General features: G+C 35.8%; 1 protein-coding gene across 5 annotated transcripts in view; it reads right to left on the bottom strand.

Annotated features, from left to right (window-relative positions):
* Positions 1-23,238, bottom strand: part of LOC114080204 (serine/threonine-protein kinase ULK2) — a 106,464-nt gene that overhangs the window by 60,105 nt on the left and 23,121 nt on the right. For all 5 annotated transcript variants that reach the window (XM_034635285.2, XM_071603890.1, XM_071603889.1 and 2 more), the window contains exons 6-13: positions 21,106-21,279; positions 20,580-20,653; positions 18,983-19,084; positions 17,739-17,797; positions 15,801-15,883; positions 13,931-13,978; positions 13,553-13,641; positions 8,101-8,272 (exon numbers count right to left, since the gene is read on the bottom strand). In XM_034635285.2, coding sequence (XP_034491176.2) covers positions 8,101-8,272; positions 13,553-13,641; positions 13,931-13,978; positions 15,801-15,883; positions 17,739-17,797; positions 18,983-19,084; positions 20,580-20,653; positions 21,106-21,279 — 801 coding nt within the window. The remainder of the gene's footprint in view (positions 1-8,100; positions 8,273-13,552; positions 13,642-13,930; positions 13,979-15,800; positions 15,884-17,738; positions 17,798-18,982; positions 19,085-20,579; positions 20,654-21,105; positions 21,280-23,238) is intronic.

Below are 23,238 nucleotides of genomic sequence, written 5' to 3'. Positions count from 1 at the left end.
CCCTAGCAGCAGCCCATGACCTCCAGAAAGAAGCACACAAACTTACCTTTGGCTCCCGGGCTACCCATCTTATCTCCTCACCATCTAAAGGATTTCCTCACTTACAAGGGGCTACAGTCACTTCCTCCTTCCAGGGTTCTATCCCTCCTTGTCTCATTCCTTGACTCTGCCTCCCTCCTCCCATTTTCTCCCTCATAAGATCCCGTCCACAAATGCCTGAAGGTATTAGAGTCGATTTTACCCTGCCCTACCACCATTTCTGAGGGACCCCTGCCCTCTTATATACGAAAGGGTTAAAGTGGCGGGTTATGCTGTCATTTCCCTCTCATCCATCATAGAGGCAAAATCTCTCCCACCCAATACCACCAACCAACAAGCTGAACTCAGCTGCCACAAGGGCATGTGAGCTAGCAGAGGGAAAAACCCTCTCCCTATATACAGATTCCATAACCTGATCTCCCACGCAGCCATTTGGAAAGAAAGAGGGCTATTGACCACCAGAGGGATAGCAGTCATTAATTCCACACTTATTTCTGGCCTACTCCAGGCTGCCTTCCCAACTGGGAATAATCCATTGCAAGGGCCATCAAACTGACTCCTCCCTTACTACTATGGGGAATTCCAAGGCCAATCAAACGACTCAATCAGCCACCCTACAGAGTTTTACCTCCTCTCGGCTACTCTTTGTTACCACGGGGGGATCGGCCCAAAGATCCCCAACAACTCTTCCGGTTTCTTCACTCTCTATTCCATTCAAGTCCACAGAGTCTCACTACTTTCCTTCACTCCCTTTTCACCCTTTCCCCACGTGATAAGACCCTCCTCCAACAGATCACTTCCGCTTGTCAGATCTGCCAGAGAACCAATACCAATATCCATTAAAACCTAAACCTTTCCCAGCTTGTGGTCATTCCCCGGCTGCAGACTGGCAGATTGATTTCACCAACATGCCCCAAGTAAAAAACATAAAATACCTTCTTGTATTGGTAGATACTTTTTCGGAGATGGGTAGGGGTTCTGTAGGCAGTTCAGGAGACGCCAGAATGACGCCTGGCATTTTTGCCAGAGGGAATGGTTGAAACGTGACCCTGCTCCGGGATTAGGGCGGCTCCGGGATTAGGGTGGCTCCTGATAGGATTAGGGTGGATCCAGGATTAGGGCGGATCCTGCTGCCTTGGTGCCCCCTACTTTGGAGTTCCCCGGGTTCCGGGAGAATTGGCGTGTGGAGCCTGGTGGAGGGAGTGTGTTACCGGGAAGTGTGTGTCGAGTGCCTGTGAGAGTTTGGGAATAAAGAGTTGCTGTTTGAACCTACAAGGCTTTGTGGCGGCTCAGTTATTTGTGCCCAGCCAGACTGCTGCATTTGGTGGCCCGTGCGGGGAAAGCTTGAAGCTTGGAGGTAAGTGAAATTGCTCACCCCTGAGGAAGAGCGAAAGAATGGGTGACCATAAAAACAATGTGTTCTTGTTTTGATTTATTTTGTTTTTATTTCAAGTTAACTTTCCCTAGTACTTTCTTAGGCAAACTGGGGAAATGGTTGACTCAAGTTTTGAAATTGTTAGAGGAAGGAGGCACCCCAGTAAGACCAAGAACAGTTAGGGCGTATGTTGATACAATACAAAAATGTAGCCCATGGCTTTTTAAAGAGGAGTTGTTGAATATATCACAATGGGACCATCATGGTATCCTGTAAAAATATTTTTATTCAACAAGAAAGAGATGGCTAGTTCTGTTTACTACACTTGTCTAAGATCTTGGATTTTACAGACATCTGATTAATTTACAAAGCTAAAGTGTTGAAACATCAACCATTAAATATAAAATCAAGTACTCTTTACTTATTAAGTTACATAAGATAATATATTTAAAATATTATAAAATAAAACATGTGTGTTTTCATAAATTGGTAAATGGAAAAAAAAAAGTTTAATATTGCTTTGTGTCTGTGTCTTTGCTGAAACAAGGTTACTAAGAGTTAAGATTCTATCAGGTGTAATTTATATACAAAGAGTAAAAGAAGGTTCAGTTGGGTTTCAATTATAGTATTATAGTACCATAAAAAACATAAAAATATTTCATCTTATTAAAGTGGAGTAATTTGTCTAAATTCAGAAATTTTATAAAGGTTGTTTCAGAATGTGAATTTATAAAAAGGGTTAATGGCTAGAAAAGAGATATAGAAAGATTCAAGATGTAGAAATATATTTTAATTGGATGGTTAAAGGAAAAAGAAATGTTTCTAGATGAGATAATCTTTGTGTGATAAAGTAAAAAGTTGTAAAATGTCTAAGTAAGTTGCAAAAGGCTTTAAAAGGTTAAATTAAAGGTGGTTAAGATGCCTTCATGGCAGAGGAAAGATTGCATCATTCGAAGCCTAGTTAATCTTAAAAGCAATACTTAAAAAAAAAAAAAAAAAAAAACATGAAAATGGAAAGATAATAGGATAAAAGCAATTTGGATAAAGAAGATTAAAAATTTAAAGTGGAAAACTTTAAAGACAAAAGTACAGAAAGGTAAAAAAAAAAAGAGAAAGATAGAAGATGTAGGAAGACAAGAATTTTAAACCCACAAAATAGGAAGCAAAAAAAAAAACTAGGAGGAAAAAAAGCAACTAATGATGAATGTACAAACCTTAGAAGAAAACTAGAAGATAGAAACATAAAAAAAGGTTAAAAATGTCAAATAAAGGTATTTCAGATAAAAAATGCAAAAAGCTAAGACAACTATTAGATACAGACATTCAAGATAGAAAAAAATAAGAGAGAGAACTTTAAAGTCAAATATTGGATAAAATAGAAGAACAAGGAGATTATTAGTAACTTTTTCAAAAAGCCCATCAACTTTAATTTCTGGTGGTGCAGAAATTAGAAGTCTCAGATGAGGGTGTTAAAATTTATAGACAAGAGCCAATTTAGAAAACATTAAACTAGAAGGAAATTGGTTTAAAACCACATCAAAAAATTAAAAGGACCAAAGTAATTCTAAAAACTAAGGCAAAATGCTTCTGGAAGACTTGAATTTAAAAGGATCTTTAAATTTCCAAAGGATGTATATAGGATATTTTGAAACATCATCCCTGAAGAAAAATCAGTTAATGTTTTACTTAACAGGAATCCCATACAATCCACAGGAAACAAAGCATAGTTGAAAGAGCTCATCAAACTATTAAAATGTACTTATTAAAACAAAAAGAGGGAATTGGAAAGGGGTATATATCCCCCAAAGATAAACTTAAAATAACCCTTTTTACTCTAAACTTTTTAAATTTGGATTCATCAGGGCTTAGTGCTGCAGAAAGGCATATGTGTCCAAAAAATGTACATAAGCCCAAGGTACTTTGGAAGGATATTCTAACAGGACAGGTCCTGACCCAGTGATTGTCTGGAGTCGGGGGTCTGTTTGTGTGTTTCCACAGGGAGAACAGCAGCCGATTTGGATTCCACAGAGATTAACTAAAGCGATTTCTACAGACTAAAAAGACGACAATTTGGCTCAAATCCATAACAGCTGATATTCAGAACTCCAGTTTGGCTATTCTTACATCTGCGACAGTGATCCTCCCACACCTGGAAACTAATGAATAATGAACACCATTAAGGCCTATTTCCAATGTAAGAAACCTTGAGGCTTACTTGTGGGAATACCTTCAGACTCATATGCAAGTTATAGGAAGAAGGATATCATAAGAAGAGTCAAACCCAGGTGGTAACCAGGATGCTTTTTTTTCAATATCTATTTTATTATTGCCTTTTCCCACATCATGAAGTTCTATTTTATTTTTTGAGCTCATACAGACCTAGGTTAATATTTTGCTGATCAGTTCTATTTTTTGACTATGGAGTTTTTAAACATTGCAATGGAGATTTCACCTGTGAAAAGCTACAAGGACTTTACTATTATGTTATGTGTTGTATGTATTGTGTTATGTGTGCACACTTCTGTTTTGTGTTGTATGTCTGTATGTGTGTACGTCCATATATATGAGGAGTGCTCATGAAAAAATGGATCCGAATATTTTTTTTATTCACGTGATTTAAATGGTTTAATTTAAATTGGGTAAACAGCTGTTGAGGATTGTTTTAATATGTGAACAAAAAAGGAGGTTAACAGATCTGTTTATTTTTACCTTTCCTTTTCATTATATTTAATAATTCTGTTCAGGATAATGTAAATTGTTCAGAAAATTGTTTTCTTATTGCCTGCTGGAATGTTACATAATTTTTTTTTTTTTTAGCCATTGTTGCCAGAATTCCTATCTTCATCCCAGTGCCGGTGAAGACAAAGATAAAACTAAGCTACAGCTTCTTCGAAAGCTATCACAGTAAACTGTATAAACTGATGCATCAATGAATAATAACTCAGCAAGTGATGCTCAATCAAGGAGTCGATTTACTTTGGGAGGAAATGGACATATTAATACATTCCTCTGCTTTAAACTGCTTGCAGAACTTCCATGGACTATGTATCACTTGCAAACATTGTGAACTATCTGTTGGTACAGTGAATTGTGGTATTGCTGGGGTATCTTTGCTGATGGTGTCATCGGTGGTACAATTTTTCCAATAAGAGCCGTCATTTGGCTTGGTGCCGTGGCATTTTGCATCCTCCTCCCTTTCTGCTTGTGATGGTCTAAAATTTGGGGGCCAACAGAGGTGAGGCAAAGAACCTCACCCCCCCCCCCCCCGCCCCACTGGTGCAAAGGCCTATCCACAAGTATGGCTGTATGCTGGACCGGTAGCCAATGACGGGTAAGATCCAATTACAATGGTACCAACCTAACACAGGAGGCTGACGCCTTGAGGTCAGCTCATCCGATGACGGTAAGGACCATATGTAGTATTGGACAACCTAAGACAGACACGGTCCCTAAGCCACATGCTTGTTGCTTAATTAAACAGAAGGGGGGAGATGTTGAGAGCCACAGTTTAGTCAGAATGATGCCTGGCATTTTTGCCAGAGGGAATGGTTGAAAGGTGACCCTGCTCCAGGATTAGGGCGGATCCTGCTGGGAATAGGGCAGCTTTGGGATTAGGGTGGATCCTAAAAGTAGCACCAGCTACTTTTGAGTTCCCTGGAGTTCCCATTGAGTTCTCACGGGGTTCCGGGAGAATTGGCACCCGTAGCCCAGTGGAGGGAGTGTGTTCCCGGGAAGTGTGTGTAGAGTGCCGGTGAGAGTTTGGGAATAAAGAGTTGCTGTTTGAACCTACAAGGCTTTGTGGCGGCTCGGTTATTTGTGCCCAGCCAGACTGCGGCACTTAATTCCATGGTGAGCTTGGTGAGGGTCTCTTTAAGGTACCAATTGGTCCTTTCAACCTTTTCAGAAGCCTGGTGGCGGTAAGGGCAAGGGAGTGATAACACGTGAGCCAGTCCCTGAGTTATCTGCGAGATGAATTCTGGGCCATTGTCTGATTGGATAGAAATGGATTTATGTGAGTAAGCAACAGATCAACTACCATAGAGGCCCGCTTGTTAGAAGTGGGAAAGGCTTCAACCTATCCCCAAGTCTTGCTGGTATGGCTACAGTGATTAAAGTTGCTTTTCTGTCTTTCAGTATTACTATTGTTTGTTTGGGGCAAACAGGCCAGACCTGTGTTTTGTGGACCCTAAATCCTCACTAGAGTCAGCTCTTTAGCCTAAGACTCTAGTAACACTAGCACAAAAAATAAATTAAAAATTAAATACTTTCATATAGGAACATATAAAATGATGTATCAGAAAACATTAAAGAGCACATAACATGGTGGGACGCTTCATCATGTACAATCAGAGAAGTGAAATGTTATGCTGCAATTATGTACAATGAATCAAAATGCATTCTGTGTCATATATACCTAATTAAAATAAATAAACAAATTTAATTTTTAAAAAGCATTAAAAAATTAAAGAAACTTAAACAATGGAGACACAAACATCTTGATGATAATTTAACACTGTAAAAATCCTAACTATCCTTGAACAAGTCTATTGAATCAATGCAAAATCCCAAAATGGTTTTTTAAGGCATTTTTTATGGAAGCTGATACTGAGAAAAGCCAATTGCCAAGTATTGATTCTTAACAATACTATCACTCCCTTACCACCATTTCCAGATCACACAAATATAAAAATTATTATAAAATAATACAAATAGACCAATGCAATAGAATGGAGAATCTCAAAAGAAATTCAATCCTATATTCAAACCTGAAATGACAACTCTGTCACTGCATGATCAGTGGAAGAAAGATAGAACATTCAATAAATAATACTGATATAATTACAGATCCCTACACCTTACTCTATTTACAAAAATGAATTCCAGGTAAAGTTAAATATGAAAAAAACTAAAAACCTTCAGAAGGAAATATAGGAGAATACCATTCTAACATTGGAGCAGCAGGATAAAGATCACCGGTACAATTTGCTTGTACCAATATTTTATAGAGTTGGAAGTTGTCCCCATCTAGTGTATCTACTTAGAAGAAATTCTGGCACATGTATACAAGGACACCTATTAGAGTACAATTTAAACAGTGAAATGGCAGAAATAATCTAATACAAATCAGTAGGGAAATGGGCAATCTGGGCTTTAGTTGTGCTATAAGATTCAAATATGAACAAAACACAAACAGTATGTATCCAGATCTATAATAAAAACAGGAAAAAGCAAACTAGAGAAGTAAGCATTCTATAAACCATTTACTTAAAACTATGAAAAGATTAAAATACTATCTATTATATATGAATACATATTAAAGGATAAAAATATCTATAGGAAGAATATCTGTCTAGAAAAAATAGAAAGTAGAAAATGTGAATGTTCCTATAGAATTTTTATACCTTTAGGGAAAACATTTAAAACAAATATGGCAAAATGTTGACATGTATAAAAAGCAGCATAGGGGGGTGGGGTTGTGGCTCAGCCACAGAATGTTCGTCTAGCATCTGTGAGGCACTGGGTTCAATCCTTAGCACTACATAAAAATAAATAAAATAAAGGTATTGTGTTTAACTACAACTAAAAAGTAAATATTTTTTTTTTTTTTTTTTAATTTTTTATTGTGGGTTGTTCAAAACATTACAAATTTCTTGACATATCATATTCCACACTTTGTTTCAAGTGGGTTATGAACTCCCACCTTCACCCCATACACAGATTGCAGAATCACATCAAAAGTAAATATTTTTTAAAAAAGCAGCATAGCATGGGGGAGGTAACTTGAGTGTTATTTTCTGTTTAAAATATTTCATAATTTTAAAAGTTTTTAAAATTTTTGTAAAGAAATCAAACCACTGTAGTGGATGATTTTTAAGGGTAACTTATGATTCTCACAGCTCTGACTATAAATTGTACATATACTTGCTGTGGTCCATGTTTTCCCTCCCTGGGTAATAAAATCCTTAAGTTAATCTGGGGATTTTGACCTTTGCAATGATGAACACAACACCTGGCAGTACCTATGAAATAAGTATTTGACAAACAACTAAATAAACCTCTTAATGCAAACTTCTGCATATAGTTAGTACTTAGTACTACTCAACTGCTAAAGGAATCAGATCTTCTAGCTTCTCTGATCTATTCTTTCATACTCAAATCATGGTTTTCATCTAACACTTTTGTCTAATTTCTCTCTCTTGTAGATTTTCTGGTACACTTTACTATTCCAAAGAACACTGACTATACTTATAGTATAAATCTTCATTCTAGTTCCTTTATAAAAAATTCTTTCTATATATTTATGAAGCTTGTTCCTGAACTTACTCCTGAATGTATTTCCTAAAAGACTCCAATCTTAGGTTTTGTTCTTAAATGAGTTATTCCTTTAATTCCTTCCCTTAAAATTAATTTTACTTATTATGATGGCTTCTCTCTTTTTTTCTGTTTGGATACAAAATTTGAGATAATTTCTTATAAAACTTTCATGTAACTTCAGCATCCAAAATTGTTTTATAGATGACTGAACAGATCTTAGAAAGGCAAGTGAGTAATTCTAAGAACTCAAACAACTAAATAAAATGCCCATTTGAAAAGGTGTCCTACACAAGAAAGTGTGATACACAGGTTAAAAACTGCTAATTTAGCAAATTAAGAAATATAATGTGTACAAGTAGAAAGATTCTCACATGAGTGGTCTGACGAGATGTTGTGTGGTACCAAAACAAAGTCATCCGTGTCACAAGAAGAGTTCTTGCTACTAGTACTGGCAGAATCTTTAGACACTTGTAGATAGTTGGGAGGACCCAATGGTGGGGAGGATAAGTTTTCTTCCTGAATATGCTGCATATCTGGAAGGGACTAAAATTAACAACATAAAATTAAAACTGGCCTAATAATCAAATGCAAGTCAGAATAGCCATTAGATTAAGGAATTTTTTTTTTTCATGAAATGGGGCACAAAGTTGAATTCAACCTAAGATTTAAAAAAAAAAAAAAAATCCTCTCTGGAAAGTTTTTCTTTTAGAAGAGCACAGTTTAGAAGTATTGCCATAAAGACTTCTAAAATATTTTCCAAAAATGATACTTAAAAATACAACTTATCACATGTACCTATCTGCCTCTTGTGAAGCCTTTGAGGTGAATTTTTAATCACTGAAATATCTCCTGCCCAAGCTTGTGGCCCAGCAAAGCAGATACTCAATAACTATTCACTTAATAACACAAAATGTCCAGGGACTTTAAATTAATCACATCTTGCAAACAAAAACAAGTTCTAAATCTGCCGTGAAGAAAACATGATAAACAGGAAGTGAAAGACTAACATATTATGTAAGATAAATAGATAAGTCAATAAGGGTAACTATGTTAGACTAGAAATTCATTTACACTCACAGAAAAAAATATTGGAAAACTTTACAGGTGTGGGTGTGTTACTTTTGTTTGTATTTTGTTATGAGGTGAGGTAGTTTGTGGAAGACAGGTCAGGAAGAGAAGAAAAGCAGAGAAATCTATTTAAGCAAATACTTAGGTATCACTAGCTATGTACTTTTCAGCAATTGCCTCAATCAAGTTCTCTCGTGATAGCTCTGAGTGTCTTGATTATACAATGGTTTTCTAAAAAATTGAATTTGCACTACATCATGCTGTTAACATCAAGCTTTAAATGCCCAATTTATTCCTGCTGCTCCTCTGAATATCACCATGCAATGAAATCAGTCTCAAAGCATCTTATTACTTCCTTTTCTGTATGTGACATACGTAAAATCTTTTTGAAGACTTTATATCTGAAGGTAATAAGAAAAGGCAAGAGGAGTTCAAAGCTTTCCACTTGTTATCTAACTCCAGCCTTATTCTGAACTCTCTTTCGCATCTAACTAAACAAAACCTCAGATGGTTAAGTAATTTTCCTGAGACCATATAACTAAAAGGCAGTCGAGTTGAGATGTGATTGCAAGTATCAAACTCCACAATTTCTTGACAGTGGGTTAAGCAAGAACTTTCTCAATTTCTTTCCCTGCTATTAATGAAAGTATCTACACCTACAAATGGTCCTCTCATTTCTCATCTTCACAGAAGAGATGCTTCCCTTTTATTCAAAACTAATCTTTCCACCTGGTCTTGCTCCTCATTCCACCACCCATGCCAACTCCCCAAGGACACAGATCAGCTCCTGACATTTTCACCCTCTCTGTTGATTCTGGCTTTTTGTACCTCTACACATAAATATGTTTAATTTTCTCACATCTCAAATGCAAATCCCCAAGGAGAGCTAGAGTTCCTTCAGTGGTTCACATTTCTATCACTTCTTATATGGGGGGTTCCTGTCTATTATACCATCTTTTTGCTAATTCATTCATTAAAAACTCAGCTCAAACAATACTCTCTTTAGACAAGCCCTCCTGAATCCTCAGTCTGATTATAATGCCCCTAATCCTTATTCCCACCTTTCCTTTTGTTGTTATTATTGTTGTTGTTGTTTTGTGTGTGTGTGTGTGTGTGAGGGGGGGGGGAGAGAGAGAGAGAAAGGGGGGAGAGAGAAAGATAGATAAATAGATACAGGGAATTGAACCTGGGACTACACTTACGCTAGGCAAGTACTCTATCATATGCTACAGCCCCAGCCCTCTGTTTTTCTTAACGATATTTCTTGAAGTTATTTTTACCGACTCAAATTCCTTAACGCTTATATATCCCTTAATCTACCATAATCCATTTTTTGTCTTCAACTCTCCAATAAAACTGTCTTTATTAAGCTTACAAATACTGTCAATACTTTACCACAAAAGTACTTAACGTTCTTCCCCCTCACTTCACGGCCCCGCTCTTATTTTTCCTCCTACTTCATGGAGACCCCTCCTTTATCTCTATTTATTTATTTATTTATTTTTACTTGGTGCTGAGGATCAAACCCAGTGCCTCATCCATGCGAGGCAAGAGCTCTACCACTGAGCTACAGCCACAGCCCTCTTTGTCTCTTTTGTGAGTACATTTTCTCATTTGTCTCTTGAAAACCAGAAGAAAAATACAGAACTTCTCAGGGCTCTCCCACCCTTCAGTCCTTACTTTGTATCTTTATCCTACTGACTAGTCTCTCCCCAACTTCAATTATCAAGTACTTCACATGGTGCTGGTGTGACTATTTTAAATTCTAACAAATTTAAATGCAAGTCCCCAAGGAGAGCTAGAGTTCCTTCAGTGGTTCACATTTCCATCACTTCTTATATGGGGGTTCCTGTCTATTATACCATCTTTTTGCTAATTCATTCATTAAAAACTCAGCTCAAACAATACTCTCTTTAGACAAGCCCTCCTGAATCCTCAGTCTGATTATGATGCCCCTAATCCTTATTCCCACAGTCAATTGAGGTTTATATACCTTGGTGGAATTGGGAATTAGACCCAGGGTCTCATGCATGTTAGGCAAGTGCTCTGCCACTGAGCAATGTCCCTAGTTTTTTCATTTATCTATTTTATCTATCTATCTATCTATTTATTGGTGGTACTGGGGACTGAACCCAGAGGCACTCTACCATTGAGCTACATCCCCTTTTATTTTTTGAGACAGGGTCTCACTGAGTTGCTCAGGCTGGCCTCCAATCTATGGTCCTCCTGCCTCAGCTTCTCAAATAGCTAGGATTACAGGCATGTACCAGTATGCCCAGCCCCTTGCTCTGTATGTATATACTATGTATGTATGTATATGCATTTATACATATAATTTTTATATGTAAAATTTACACACACACACACGACTGACTTACCTACCTACTGTCACCCAATTAAATTTTTTAAAAAACCCTTAATGGTGGTGGTTATATGTGAAAAGGGCCTACCCCATAGTAATTTTAAGTTTTATTATAAAGTATATATTTGACACAATGTGAGACATAATATGAAAAGCAAATTAATTAATGAATTAAATAAACAAACCAAAACAAACAAACAAAAAAAAAAAAACCCTGCACGCAAAGGTTAACCAGACCTAGTTCCACAGGAGAACATCCAGACTCAGTTCTCTAAGTGGCCAGCTCAAAGTTACCAGTGAGAAAGTAGTGGGGCCAGGATGAGGCCAGTCTACCAGGCTCCAGATAAAGTTTTGTATGTCAATACACTTCCTCTACCTTTCTCCCTGACAAGCTCCAAATCCAGAGTAGCTTTTTTTGTTTTTCTTGTGTTCTTCAAGTATTCCAGACTGACACAGGAAATATACAAAGTTCTTTCTCCTCTCTTAATTTTTCACCTTCACAGGAATATAAAGTAAGTCTTACATCCACTTTTGGTTTGGATTTACAGGGTTCTACAAGAAAGGTTTTTGCCAGTTTCAAGATTTGTCTGTTAGCAATAGGTTACTTTCCCATCTGCTTTAACTAGGAACTACTAGATTTCGCTGAAAAATAATAACAGCTGTCATCACTGCTTGAGCACTTACTGTGTACTACACACAGTAGTAAGGGCTTAAGCCTATTTATCCTTAAAGAACCCTATTAAGGAAGTAAATTATACTCGTTTTGAATATGAGGAGGGCTCAGAGAAATTAATAGTTACTATGCCAAGTAGGAACTCCCAAACTCCATGCTCTTAAACCTGAGTTGTCTCAACTGGCTAACCACAAAATTACTTCCTTTTATGGCTTCTCCACCATTCTGCCAACAGAATTCAAGAAATTCATGTCTGTCAGGCTAACCTGAAAAATATTCACAATAGCTGACACAGAGCCTTGGACCTTCAGCTGTGTAAAAGTCTCAAGGTCACAGGCTGCAACACAGATTTGGGGGAAGGGTCAATTAAAAAAAAAAAAAAGAAGAAGAAGAACAACATAAGAGAGCTAAGTAAAACCCTAGGAGAGGATAGAGTTGTAGCTCAGTAGTAGAGCATTTGCCTAGCACATGTGAGGCACTGGTTTGATCCTCAGCAACACAGAAAAATAAATAAGTAAAATAAAGGTGTTATGTCCAGCTACAACTAAAAATATTTTTTAAAAATAAAATAACACCCTAGGAGAGTACAGTAAGAAGTGGTGACAGCATACAGCATACTACAGGGACATAGCCACAACAATGTTTATAGAAGCACAATTCACAATAGCTAAACTGTGGAGCCAACCCAGATGCCCTTCAGTGGATGAATGGATTAAAAAAAATGTGGCATAAATACACAATGGAATATTACTCAGCAATAAGAAAGAATAAAATCATGGCATTTGCAGGTAAATGGATGGTGTTGGAGAAGATAATGCTAAGTAAAGTTAGCCAATCCCAAAAAAACAAATGCCGAATGTTTTTTCTGATATAAGGAGGCTGACTCATAGTAGGGCAGAGAGGGGGTTGCATGGGAGGAATAGATAAATTCTAGATAAGGCAGAGGGGAGGGAGGGAAAGGGATTGGGCAGGGGATTAGCAAGGATGGTGGAATGTGATGACATCATTATCCAAAGTACACGTATGAAGATATGAATTGTTGTCAACACACTTTATATTCAACCAGAGATATGAAAAATTGTGCTGTATATGTGTAATAAGAGTTGTAATGCATTCCGCTGTCATTTTTTTTTTTAATCAATAAAAATAAATAAATAAGAAGTGGTGACAAGAGTAATCAGAAGTCCTGAGGATCAGGACAAAGTACTTAAACTGGAGGGAACAGAGTCATGGAAGAAATGGCTTGGGAACTTCAGAAGAAGAAAAGAGGTTTGAGAAGAAACTTTAAGGGGTCAGTAATCACAATCAAACCAATAAAAATATGACTCCAAGGTCACTACTCCACACTAGAAATCCTATATAATCCCAACATTTATAGTATGCAGGTAAAATAAATTTTATTGCTTATTCACCTGTAATGGGTAGTCTTTGTTTGCAAGTATCATCACCAAAATCCTATAGAGTATAAAAAGGTGGTAGTACTGTGCTCAGTGTTCAGAGGAAATGGCCCAGAGAGGTAATATTTTTTGCTGAAGCTACACAGTGAAGAAAGGAAAGAGGTTCAAAAATAGGTCCATTTGATCCAACTCTAACACTTTCTCTTAAACTTCAGCTTAATTAGTAAACACTAATAAAAAAAGAGCCTCCAGAGCAAGCTCCATTTGTGAATAAATGCAATAGCACTAATTCTGGAATTATTTCTAATAAAATGGGAACTTACTGGTGGAGAAGCAAAGCGACAAGATGGAGAGCTGCCACAGGAGTTTCCAGGGACAGAACCAGCATATACAGGCACTGGGACTGGGCAAGCTGGGGAATAAACACAGCCAAAGAGCTATATCATACTATAGTACATTACAAGCACTGCCTAATAGAATAAGCTGTCAAAATTACTACATCTTTGTGTTAATCAAAAATTTGCATTCAACTACTTACTTAATTAATAAGCTGCCATGGAGGCAACTAAAAATTACTAGATCTTTTTCAACTTGGATATGGATAGAAAAACAACTGCTATTTTGTAATACAAAATACTAATTTTTTTATTAGCTTATATTCACTCTTTTAAGTAAAAAATGGAAAAACAAAGAGTACTCACATTTTTTTACTGGAACCTGCTCTAGAAAAGGATGGCTAAAAAATGCTTCTGCAAGGAAAAATGAGAATGTAATCTTTAAACAGACATTAATCAATGATAGCACAAAGGAGACAGGCAAGAAGGAATGGAATTATGCTGGAGCCAAAAAGTGATACTAAACAGTAATCTGAATCCACAAGAAGAAATGAAGAATACCAAGAATGACAGATATACAGATTTTTCACTATTTTTTTCTTTCTTCCCTTAACTTCTGAAAAAGACATAAAACTATATAAAGCAATAGCTATAATACCACACTGTTGAGATTATAACATAGATGTGACATATGTGACAATTACAGAATAAAGGGAGGAAGGAATGGAGCAATATCAGAAAAATAAAGTTTTAATATATACTGGGATTCAGCTAGTATTTATATGAAATAGACTATGCTAACTTACGATGCATACTGTAATCGATAAAGCAACCATGACTCAACAGCATTCAAAAAAAGAATCAATAAAGGAACTTAAACGCTATACTAGAAATCAATCTGTTTAATATATATCACCCCATCAACTGACAACTCTCAAAAATAAACCCCCAATCTTTCCTCCGTAATTCAAGTGGCTTCTGACAGCTGCACTTAGATATCTAATGATTATCTTAAATGTGACATATCCAGCTGGAACCCCTCTTCTGATCCCCACAGTCTTGCCCTATCCATAATCTTCCCTAACTCTGTAACCAACAACTCCACCCTTACAGCTGCTCTGGCCAAAATCCTCAGAGTTGTTGCTGAATATTTTCTTTGTTTCACACCCCACATTCAAACCATCAGTAAACACTGTTGCCTCTGCCCTCAGAAAAACGCAGAACCCAGCTTCTTCTCACAACCTCCACTGCTATTATAACAGCCTAATAAGCTGTCAAAATTACTACATCTTTGTGTTAATCAAAAATTTGCATTCAACTAAAAATTACTAGCTCCATTTTGTCTCACTTGGGTAACCAAGAATGTCCTGAAGAGTCTCCCAGCCTCTGACCTTCTCCTCATACACAGTCCATGCTCAAGAAGCAGCCAGATTTATCCTTTAAAAAACATTAGTCAGATCAATTTCCCTCAACTCAAAACCTTCCAATGGCTCCCATTACACTTTTAGAGAAAAGCCTGTCTTTAGCCGCTTTCTAGTTGTTCCTCAAGCTTCATGCATGCTCTCTACTCTAAAACTTTGAAAGGGCTATTCACTCTGCCTGAACAGCTCTTCCCATACCTATCCTCATAGCTCACACTCATTTCAAGTTGATCAAATCATTTAAATGCCACTTTCTCAGTAAAGACCTTACTTCTGACCTTAAAATTTCAATCCTCTGTCCCTATTATTCTCATAGTACCTTGTACCTTCTAATATAGTATGCAATTATAGTTTATAATTTGTCTCCCCCCCCAATAGAATATATGCTAATGAGGACAGGAATTTTCTTTAATTTGTTTATCTCAGTACCTAGATTATAATAAGGACTCAATAACTATCTACAAAATTAGTGAAAGAAAATAAAGAGGGGCAGAATAATAAAATGATAAAAAAAGAAAATTTAAATTAACTGTAATTTGCAGAATACAACAGACACTACGTGGATGTGTAACGATGTGATTCTGCAATCTGTATGCGGGGTAAAAATGGGAGTTCATAACCCACTTGAATCAAATGTATGAAACATGATATGTCAAGAGCTTTGTAATGTTTTGAACAACTAATAAAAAAAAGAGAAAATAAATAAATAAATTAACTAATTTTCTTCTGACATCTTTATAGTATCAACTTTCAATCTCTTCAGAGTACATAAAAGTAAAATTAGAAAGCACACAAAATTTGAAACTATTACTTACCAAAATCCATTCTGTCTTTTTGGTTTCTCTGAAGCAAACCCAAAAGGAGATTAGCCAAATAAGGTGAAGTTTCTCTAGGAATACTGGGGAAAAGGAAAAAAACAACCTAAGTGGTAAGTTTATTTATATTAAATACATTATTTTTGCCTTCATTATGGCAAATATGGAAAATGTATATGCAGTTTCACAAATATAAAAAGACCACAGCAAAGCATAATATTTTGGTGGGAGAGGGTAGAGCATTACAATAGCCCTTGAGAAATAACATCAATTGTGACTATTATTGTTATTGGTTTAGAGTATTTACAAGAATAAAGCACTCCAGAAGCACAACACCAACATCTCTGAGTTTTAACACAACTTGCACAAATAGTTACTATGAAGCTCTCTATTAGAAAAAGAGCCACATCCAGTTTTGTCTGGAAAGGGGCAGAGCTTAAATAAGTACAAGTAAGAATATAATATCTTTGGGGCTGGGGTTGTGGCTCAACGATAGAGTGCTCGCCTAGCACATGCGAGGCCCTGGGTTCGATCCTCAGCACCATATAAAAATAAATAAATAAAGATATTGTGCCCAGTTAAAAAATATTTTTTTAAAAAAAGAATATAATTCTTTAATATGAAAATGGCAAAGCAATGGAAAAATGAGTAACAGTAATATAGCAATAATGAAATAAAAACCACAAAAGAATATTAAGGCAAATAAAAAAAAAAAAAAAAAAGATAGCTAGCTTTGCTGGGGTATAATTCAGAGGTAGAGCACTTGCCTAGCTTGCAAGGGGCTCTGGGTTCAATACCCAACATCAAAAGGAGAAGAAAACAGCCAATTTCACTAATGAAGAGAATAATGCAAATTAAATTATTATCTACTTTGTCCTACTCCATTTATGAGGCATCAAGTCTGGAAATTCAACATTACACGTTGGTAAAAATGTGAGGAAAGGGGCTGGGGCTGGGGCTCAGTGGCAGTGGGCTTGCCTAGCACATGTGAGGCACTGGGTTTGATCCTTAGCACCACATAAAAAAATAAACAAAATAAAGGCATGATGTCCAGCTACAACTACAAAAAAAAATTTTTTAATAATTTTAAAAAATGTGAGGAAAAAAGCTTACATGGCTATTTCATCTGGGACAGCCTATTTGGAAAGCATACCTTTCAGTCCAATAATTCTATTTCTAGGAATCCATCCTAAAGAAATGCACCATGATATTGTGTACATACAAGTGCACGCCACACACACACACACTAAAGTGTGCTTGTAGCAACCAAAAAATGAAAACAATAAGGACCTGATTAAATAAAATATGGAACACCTAACTATAGGACTCTAGATTGCCATTCAAAAGGATGCAGTATCTCTCTATATACTGTCATTGAATGTATATACTAATGTATATAGTAAGAAATACTAAAGTTAAGTTTCAGAACAATTCATAAAATACAGTGTAACTTGTCTTGAACTATATGTGTATGTGTAAACATACTCATAAATGAGCAAACATGTATTAAAAAAACTCCCACATAAAAGATTCGGAAAGACCCAGAGCAAACTCTCGTTAATCCTACAGAACAGGGCAAAGCATAGACAGGAATTTACTTTCTACTTTATGCACATTTATTCTGTCTGCCTCCCCACAAAGAACAAATTTAAAACTTCTGTAATTTTTTATCTTAAATTTACTTTATATTTAAAAAACAAAAAAAATAAAATGGTCCAGCACTATACAAGTACCTCCACTGTGTTAGCAATTTTCTAATTTCCTGCCATAACATCACTGTCAATTGAAAAAACACTCACAGAAATACATAAAACACCTAAGGTTCAAATAAATAACACAATGCTCACAAAGAGTAAAATTCTACATAAAACACCTAGGGTTCAAATAAATAACACAATGCTCACAAAGAGTAAAACTCAGTGTAATCTAAATACATACCTAGGCATTAAACTCCTGTTTTTTTCATAAAACATCCTTAGGTCTTGAGGACTATTGGCCTGTTAAAAGAAAGAAGGGTGGGGAGCTTAGTTTCCTGACAAAAGTGGTGATGTGGGAGGGGATTTTAGAACTTCCAAATCATATGATCAATATTTGTATTCTTGAGAACTAGAATTTTAACTTGAAAGCCTTGAATTGCTGAAGGATTAGTCATTAAGGAACTGTGCAAATTCTACACATGGATATACTGTACCTTTTCTAAAGACAAACTGTTAAAGTTAAGAATTGTTATTCTAGGGCTGGGAATGAAACTCTGGAATTACACCTGCCTAGCATGTGCAGTGTCCTAGGTTAGATTCCCAGCACTGCAAAACAAACAAGCAAACAAAAAAATCTACTATTCTGGAGGTTACATGGTCTACCCAAAAGGTAATTATTGTGTAAAATAGAAGTGTATTTAACTTAGGACCTTCAAAGAATTCAAGGAAAGGAACTAAGTATACTGGCACTATCCAAAATCTCCATAGGAATAAATAGCATCCTTATAGCAAGAGCTGCAGGATTAGTGAAACTGACTCTACATACAAATTAGATTGGAAAATTAGAAATTATTAAAATGGTTTCACTGATTTTGTTTAAAACATTTTGGGCAAATAATTTCACTTTGTTCCAAGTTTTCAGATTAAAAAAAAATCTTTGTAACTAAGAAATTATAACATCGAAATATGAACTCAACAAAATTCATCATAATTATTATCTGTAAGGCCACTTCTTTACAGGATGGTAGGGAAAAAGAAGAAAAACCCAAAGTAATTTACAAAAAAACCTCAACAATTAACTCCCTCTCACCCAACATTGTCAGAGTTGGAGATAGGATTTCCAAGGATCTCCCAGATCAGCTCCAATCCTCACATGGATTCTAAGACCACAAAACCAGACTAAGCAGAAAGTGCTTTTGTCAATATTCACACCCACCTCCCACCACTGCTAGACTCCAGCCAGTTTTCTCTAGCCTGGAAAACATCTTCCAGCTTTCATGCCCAGTCTAATTACAAAAGGCAGGCAGATAAATGAAAAGCAAAAGATGTTCTAGCTGACCATAGCAGTTTCTTCCTGGAACAAAATCAAAGTAAGTCACAAAGGATCCAAAAACACTGCTTTCAAGGTATTCATTTTATAAGTCAAAGGCAACTACAAAATGAGAAGATTCCAAAACTGAGAACATAAAGAAAAAATCAGGCTACCTGAAAAGGTGGTTTTCCAACTAGGCATTGATATATCACTGTTCCTATGCTCCACAAGTCTGCCTTAGCATCATAATGTTGAGACATAATAACTTCAGGAGCCTGAATATAGAAAATTGAAGAAACATGAATGAATGTTAAATACATAATTAACATGCATGTATTAGTTGATTGGCTATGGTCACACTCATAACTACTTAAAAAATTAACACACTGTGGTATTTCTCTAATCAAATGACACTGCAATGAATTTAGATCGACATAATTATGAGGTCTTGAGATTTGCTAGCAAATCTCAAAAACAATGCCACATGAAAAGGAGAAACAAATATTTCTACATATTATGATGGACACAAAGTACAGTAAAAGTATTAAAATAAGAAGGAAAAATACACACCAATTATAGTACAGAACAAAGATTCCCTCAAAGTTATGAGAGGTGGAGTGTAGGTAATGAGATTAGGGAGAAGGTAACTGGGTTGTCTGAAATATTTTAATTTCTAAACAAAGCTCAAGCCAAACATGGCAAAATATTAACTTCATTAAATATGGATGGTAGGTTCACAGGCATATGCTACATTTTTCCCTACATTTTTTCTGCATTTTGAAAGCTTTTCCAATTACAGAAAAATTATGATGTAAAACACAATAATAAAATGTATCTTAACGGGCTGGGGTTGTGGCTTATCGGTAAAGTATTCACCTTGCACGTGCGAGGGCCTGGGTTCGATCCTCAGCATCACATAAAAATAAATAAATAAAAATAAAGGTATTGTGTCCAACTATAACTAAAAAATAAATATTTAAAAAAATAAAATGAATCTTAAAAGCAAAGGCTTTTCTCTACTACTTGTTACAGGTATTTTTCCCACTTCTCATAAAATAAAGAGATAGGGGTATACCACACTAGCCCAATTAGAAGAATATAAACCTATCTTATATATAGAACAGGAACAGACATTTATTTATGTCACATAATTCTGAAGTTCCAGAATTAAGTTATTTCTAAACTTAATATTTCACATTAGGTCTATACATATAGCTCAGCAATAGAGCACTTGCCTAGCAAATACATACGGGGCCCTAAGTTAAATTCCCAGTACCAAAAGAAAACAAATGTTTTTCCCATTAGTTTAGAAGTTTCATAGCCTACAACTAACAGATATAATAATAGGTACATGAAAGCATAAAGAGAAAAGATAAGATTTTTATCATTAAGTGTGGGGCTGTCTACAGTTCAGGGATCTTGTCAAGACAGAAAACATGGAGAAAATGGTATTAGCAGAAGAGGCATTTTTAAATATTCCTAAGAACTATGTCAACTATTGCATCTTTATACTTAATGAATTTTTATTTTCAACTTAATAGGGTTTCTCTCTTATTAGTTATAAAAACTATTAAAAAATAAAGGCAAATGGACAAAAATGACTTAATTTTATAGCCCACTATGCTAAAGCAAAAGATAACTGCAGTACTGGTACTATACTTAACATCAATAATAGAAATAACAATGTTCAACCCTATATAAAAATCAATATTACTCAGAAACAAGCATTATATTTAAATTTCAATGCTTATGGTGCACAAACTTACTTACCATGTACATTGGGGATCCACACAGCGTTGCAGCCATCATATTACTGTGTAGGTAACGAGCAAAACCAAAATCCGCTATTTCACAAAATAAAAAGTAGAAAAACAAATGATACTTTTGGCTCACTCTTAACAAATATCATATGATTCTTTAAGACACAGGAATTGTGAAAAACAAAGAACTTACTGAATAAGTCTGCCACTGAAGGAAAAGTAGTAGCTATCTCAATTTCAACAAACTAAAAAATAGTAGTTATAATCAACTGTACAATTCACTACTCAACAAGTTGTGTAACCAAGGAATACCAATCTTCCCAAGTAAAAATGCTAATACAATAAATGATTTATTAATATAGCTCTCATTAAATATCAATACCAGATACAGAATTTGAACTGTTTTCTTACTGACGGCTTCAAGTAAATTTTATACCAGAGCACCAAAAAACTGACAAAAGAAGCTGAACTAAAATTATCGAAAAATACTAAGTCTCAGAAACATCCTTTCCATAAAGCAAAACATAGCTGTTTACCTATTTTGATTCGAATACCACTGACACTTGACTTTCTGCGATTGGCGTAAGACAACAAAATGTTCTGCGGTTTGAGATCCCTGTGGATTATTCCTTTGCTGTGCAGGATTCGCATGGCAGCTGCAATCTGATGTAGAAACACTCTGATAGTATCTTCACTGAGAGTTCCTTTAGCTGGTAGAAAAGGAGTCACATAAATATTTAAGCACACAAATCAAATACCATCTGTATATTCCATCAAGAGAATTGAGTTGTGAAGGAGGGCATGAAAGGAATAAAGAACTAGGATTCATACTTATTCCTTTTTTACTTTAATAATTAAGTCTACCATGAAGGGATATAAGATTTCTCCAACATGGTAACCAAACTGATGTAAAGAGAGTTGATTTGCATTTGCATTTTTGTTTTCACTACGGTTTTTTGTTTTGTTTTTCTTTTCCCTTCTTGTATTTACTTGCAGAAGGTATACAAACAGCTCTGAACACAAGAGGTGCTCAACAAATGCAGATCTCCTTTATAAACCTTCATGTTAGTCAAACACCTGGAATAATCATTCTTATTTAGACTCAATCATCACATAAGCATGAATTAAAAACAGGTGAAATCTTTGTGTGGCATCTACCGCCTCTTGTACCTGACAGGGATCTGAGCTCCTCATCTTTTTCCTCATATCTTCTCTGTTGCCCCAACACCCCTGACCCTCATAGGATCTTTCATAACTAAAGATACCTTTACAAGGGGGCTGGGGCTGGGGCTCAGTGGTAGAGTGCTCACCTAGCACGTGAGAGGCGCTGGGTTGGATCCTCAGCACCACATAAAAATAAATAAATAAAATAAAGATATTGTGTCCAACTACAGCTAAAAAAAAAAAATTTTAAAAAAGATACCTTTACAAACAGATATTTTCAACAACAGAGAAAGTGTGCACATTATTAGAAGTATTCATTAATCATTAACTACAGCAGCATTTAGGGTAGGTAATAGTTAATAGCCTCTGTCCAGTAAGGCTGCCTTTGTTCAAATCCCAGCTCCACCCTCCCTGTGTGACCTGGAAGATGATCAATTCTCTCCCTTTTCCACACAAAGCTGATAAGAGGCTGATCACATGAGATTGTTGTGAGGATTAAATAAGATAACACCCTTAGTAATGAAGACTTCAGAAGGCCTAACTCATAATACACACTCAAATGTAGTAAGTATGCAAAGAGAAACTTTTTATTGTAATGGACCTAAACATCACAAGTCCAATTACTTGACTCCACTTTAAATATCCTTAAACCTGTTTAAAACCTTTGTGAACACATTTCTGCCTATACAATTTGCAGAATATGTTCTACATAACTTTTCCACATATAATTTTAAAAGGTAAAAGTTAAAACCTGGAATAAGTGTAATATTAAGGTTTAAAAATTGTTTTTAAACGACATGTCAAGTGACAAATGGTTTTAAAAATCACTATAAGGTAACAGTAAGTGTTGGCAAGGAAGTGGGGGGAAAAAGGCACACTCTTAAATTGCTGGTGGGACTGCAAATTGGTGCAACCAATCTGGAAAGCAGTATGGAGATTCCTTAGAAAACTTGGAATGGAACCATCATTTGACCCTGCTATCCCACTCCTCATTTATACCCAAAGGACTTAAAAACAGCATAATACAGTGATGCAGCCACATCAATGTTTATAGCAGCACAATTCACAATAGCTAAATTATGGAACCAACCTTATGTCCTTCAATAGATGAATGAATAAAGAAACTGTGGTATAAATACACAATGGAATATTATTCAGTCTTAAAAAGATAATAAAATCATGGCATTTGCAAGTAAATGGATGAAGCTGGAGAATATCATGCTAAGCGAGGTAAGCAAATCACAAAAAAACAAAAGCCGAATGTTTTCTCTGATAAGTAGATGCTGATCTGTAATGGGGGTTGGGGGAAGCATAGGAGGAATGGAGGAACTTTGCATAGGGCAAAGGGGAGGGAAGGGAGGGGTTTGTGGGTAGGAAAGGTGGTGCAATGAGATGGACATATTTTCCCTAGGTACGTGTATAAAGACATGAATGGAGTGACTGTACTTTGTGAACAGCCAGAGAAATGAAAAACTGTGCTCCATATGTGTACTATGAATTGAAAT

The sequence above is a fragment of the Marmota flaviventris genome, chromosome 17 (genome assembly GCF_047511675.1).
Source record: "Marmota flaviventris isolate mMarFla1 chromosome 17, mMarFla1.hap1, whole genome shotgun sequence".
Lineage (NCBI taxonomy): Eukaryota > Metazoa > Chordata > Mammalia > Rodentia > Sciuridae > Marmota > Marmota flaviventris.
This window is presented reverse-complemented; position numbering and strand designations above follow the sequence as displayed.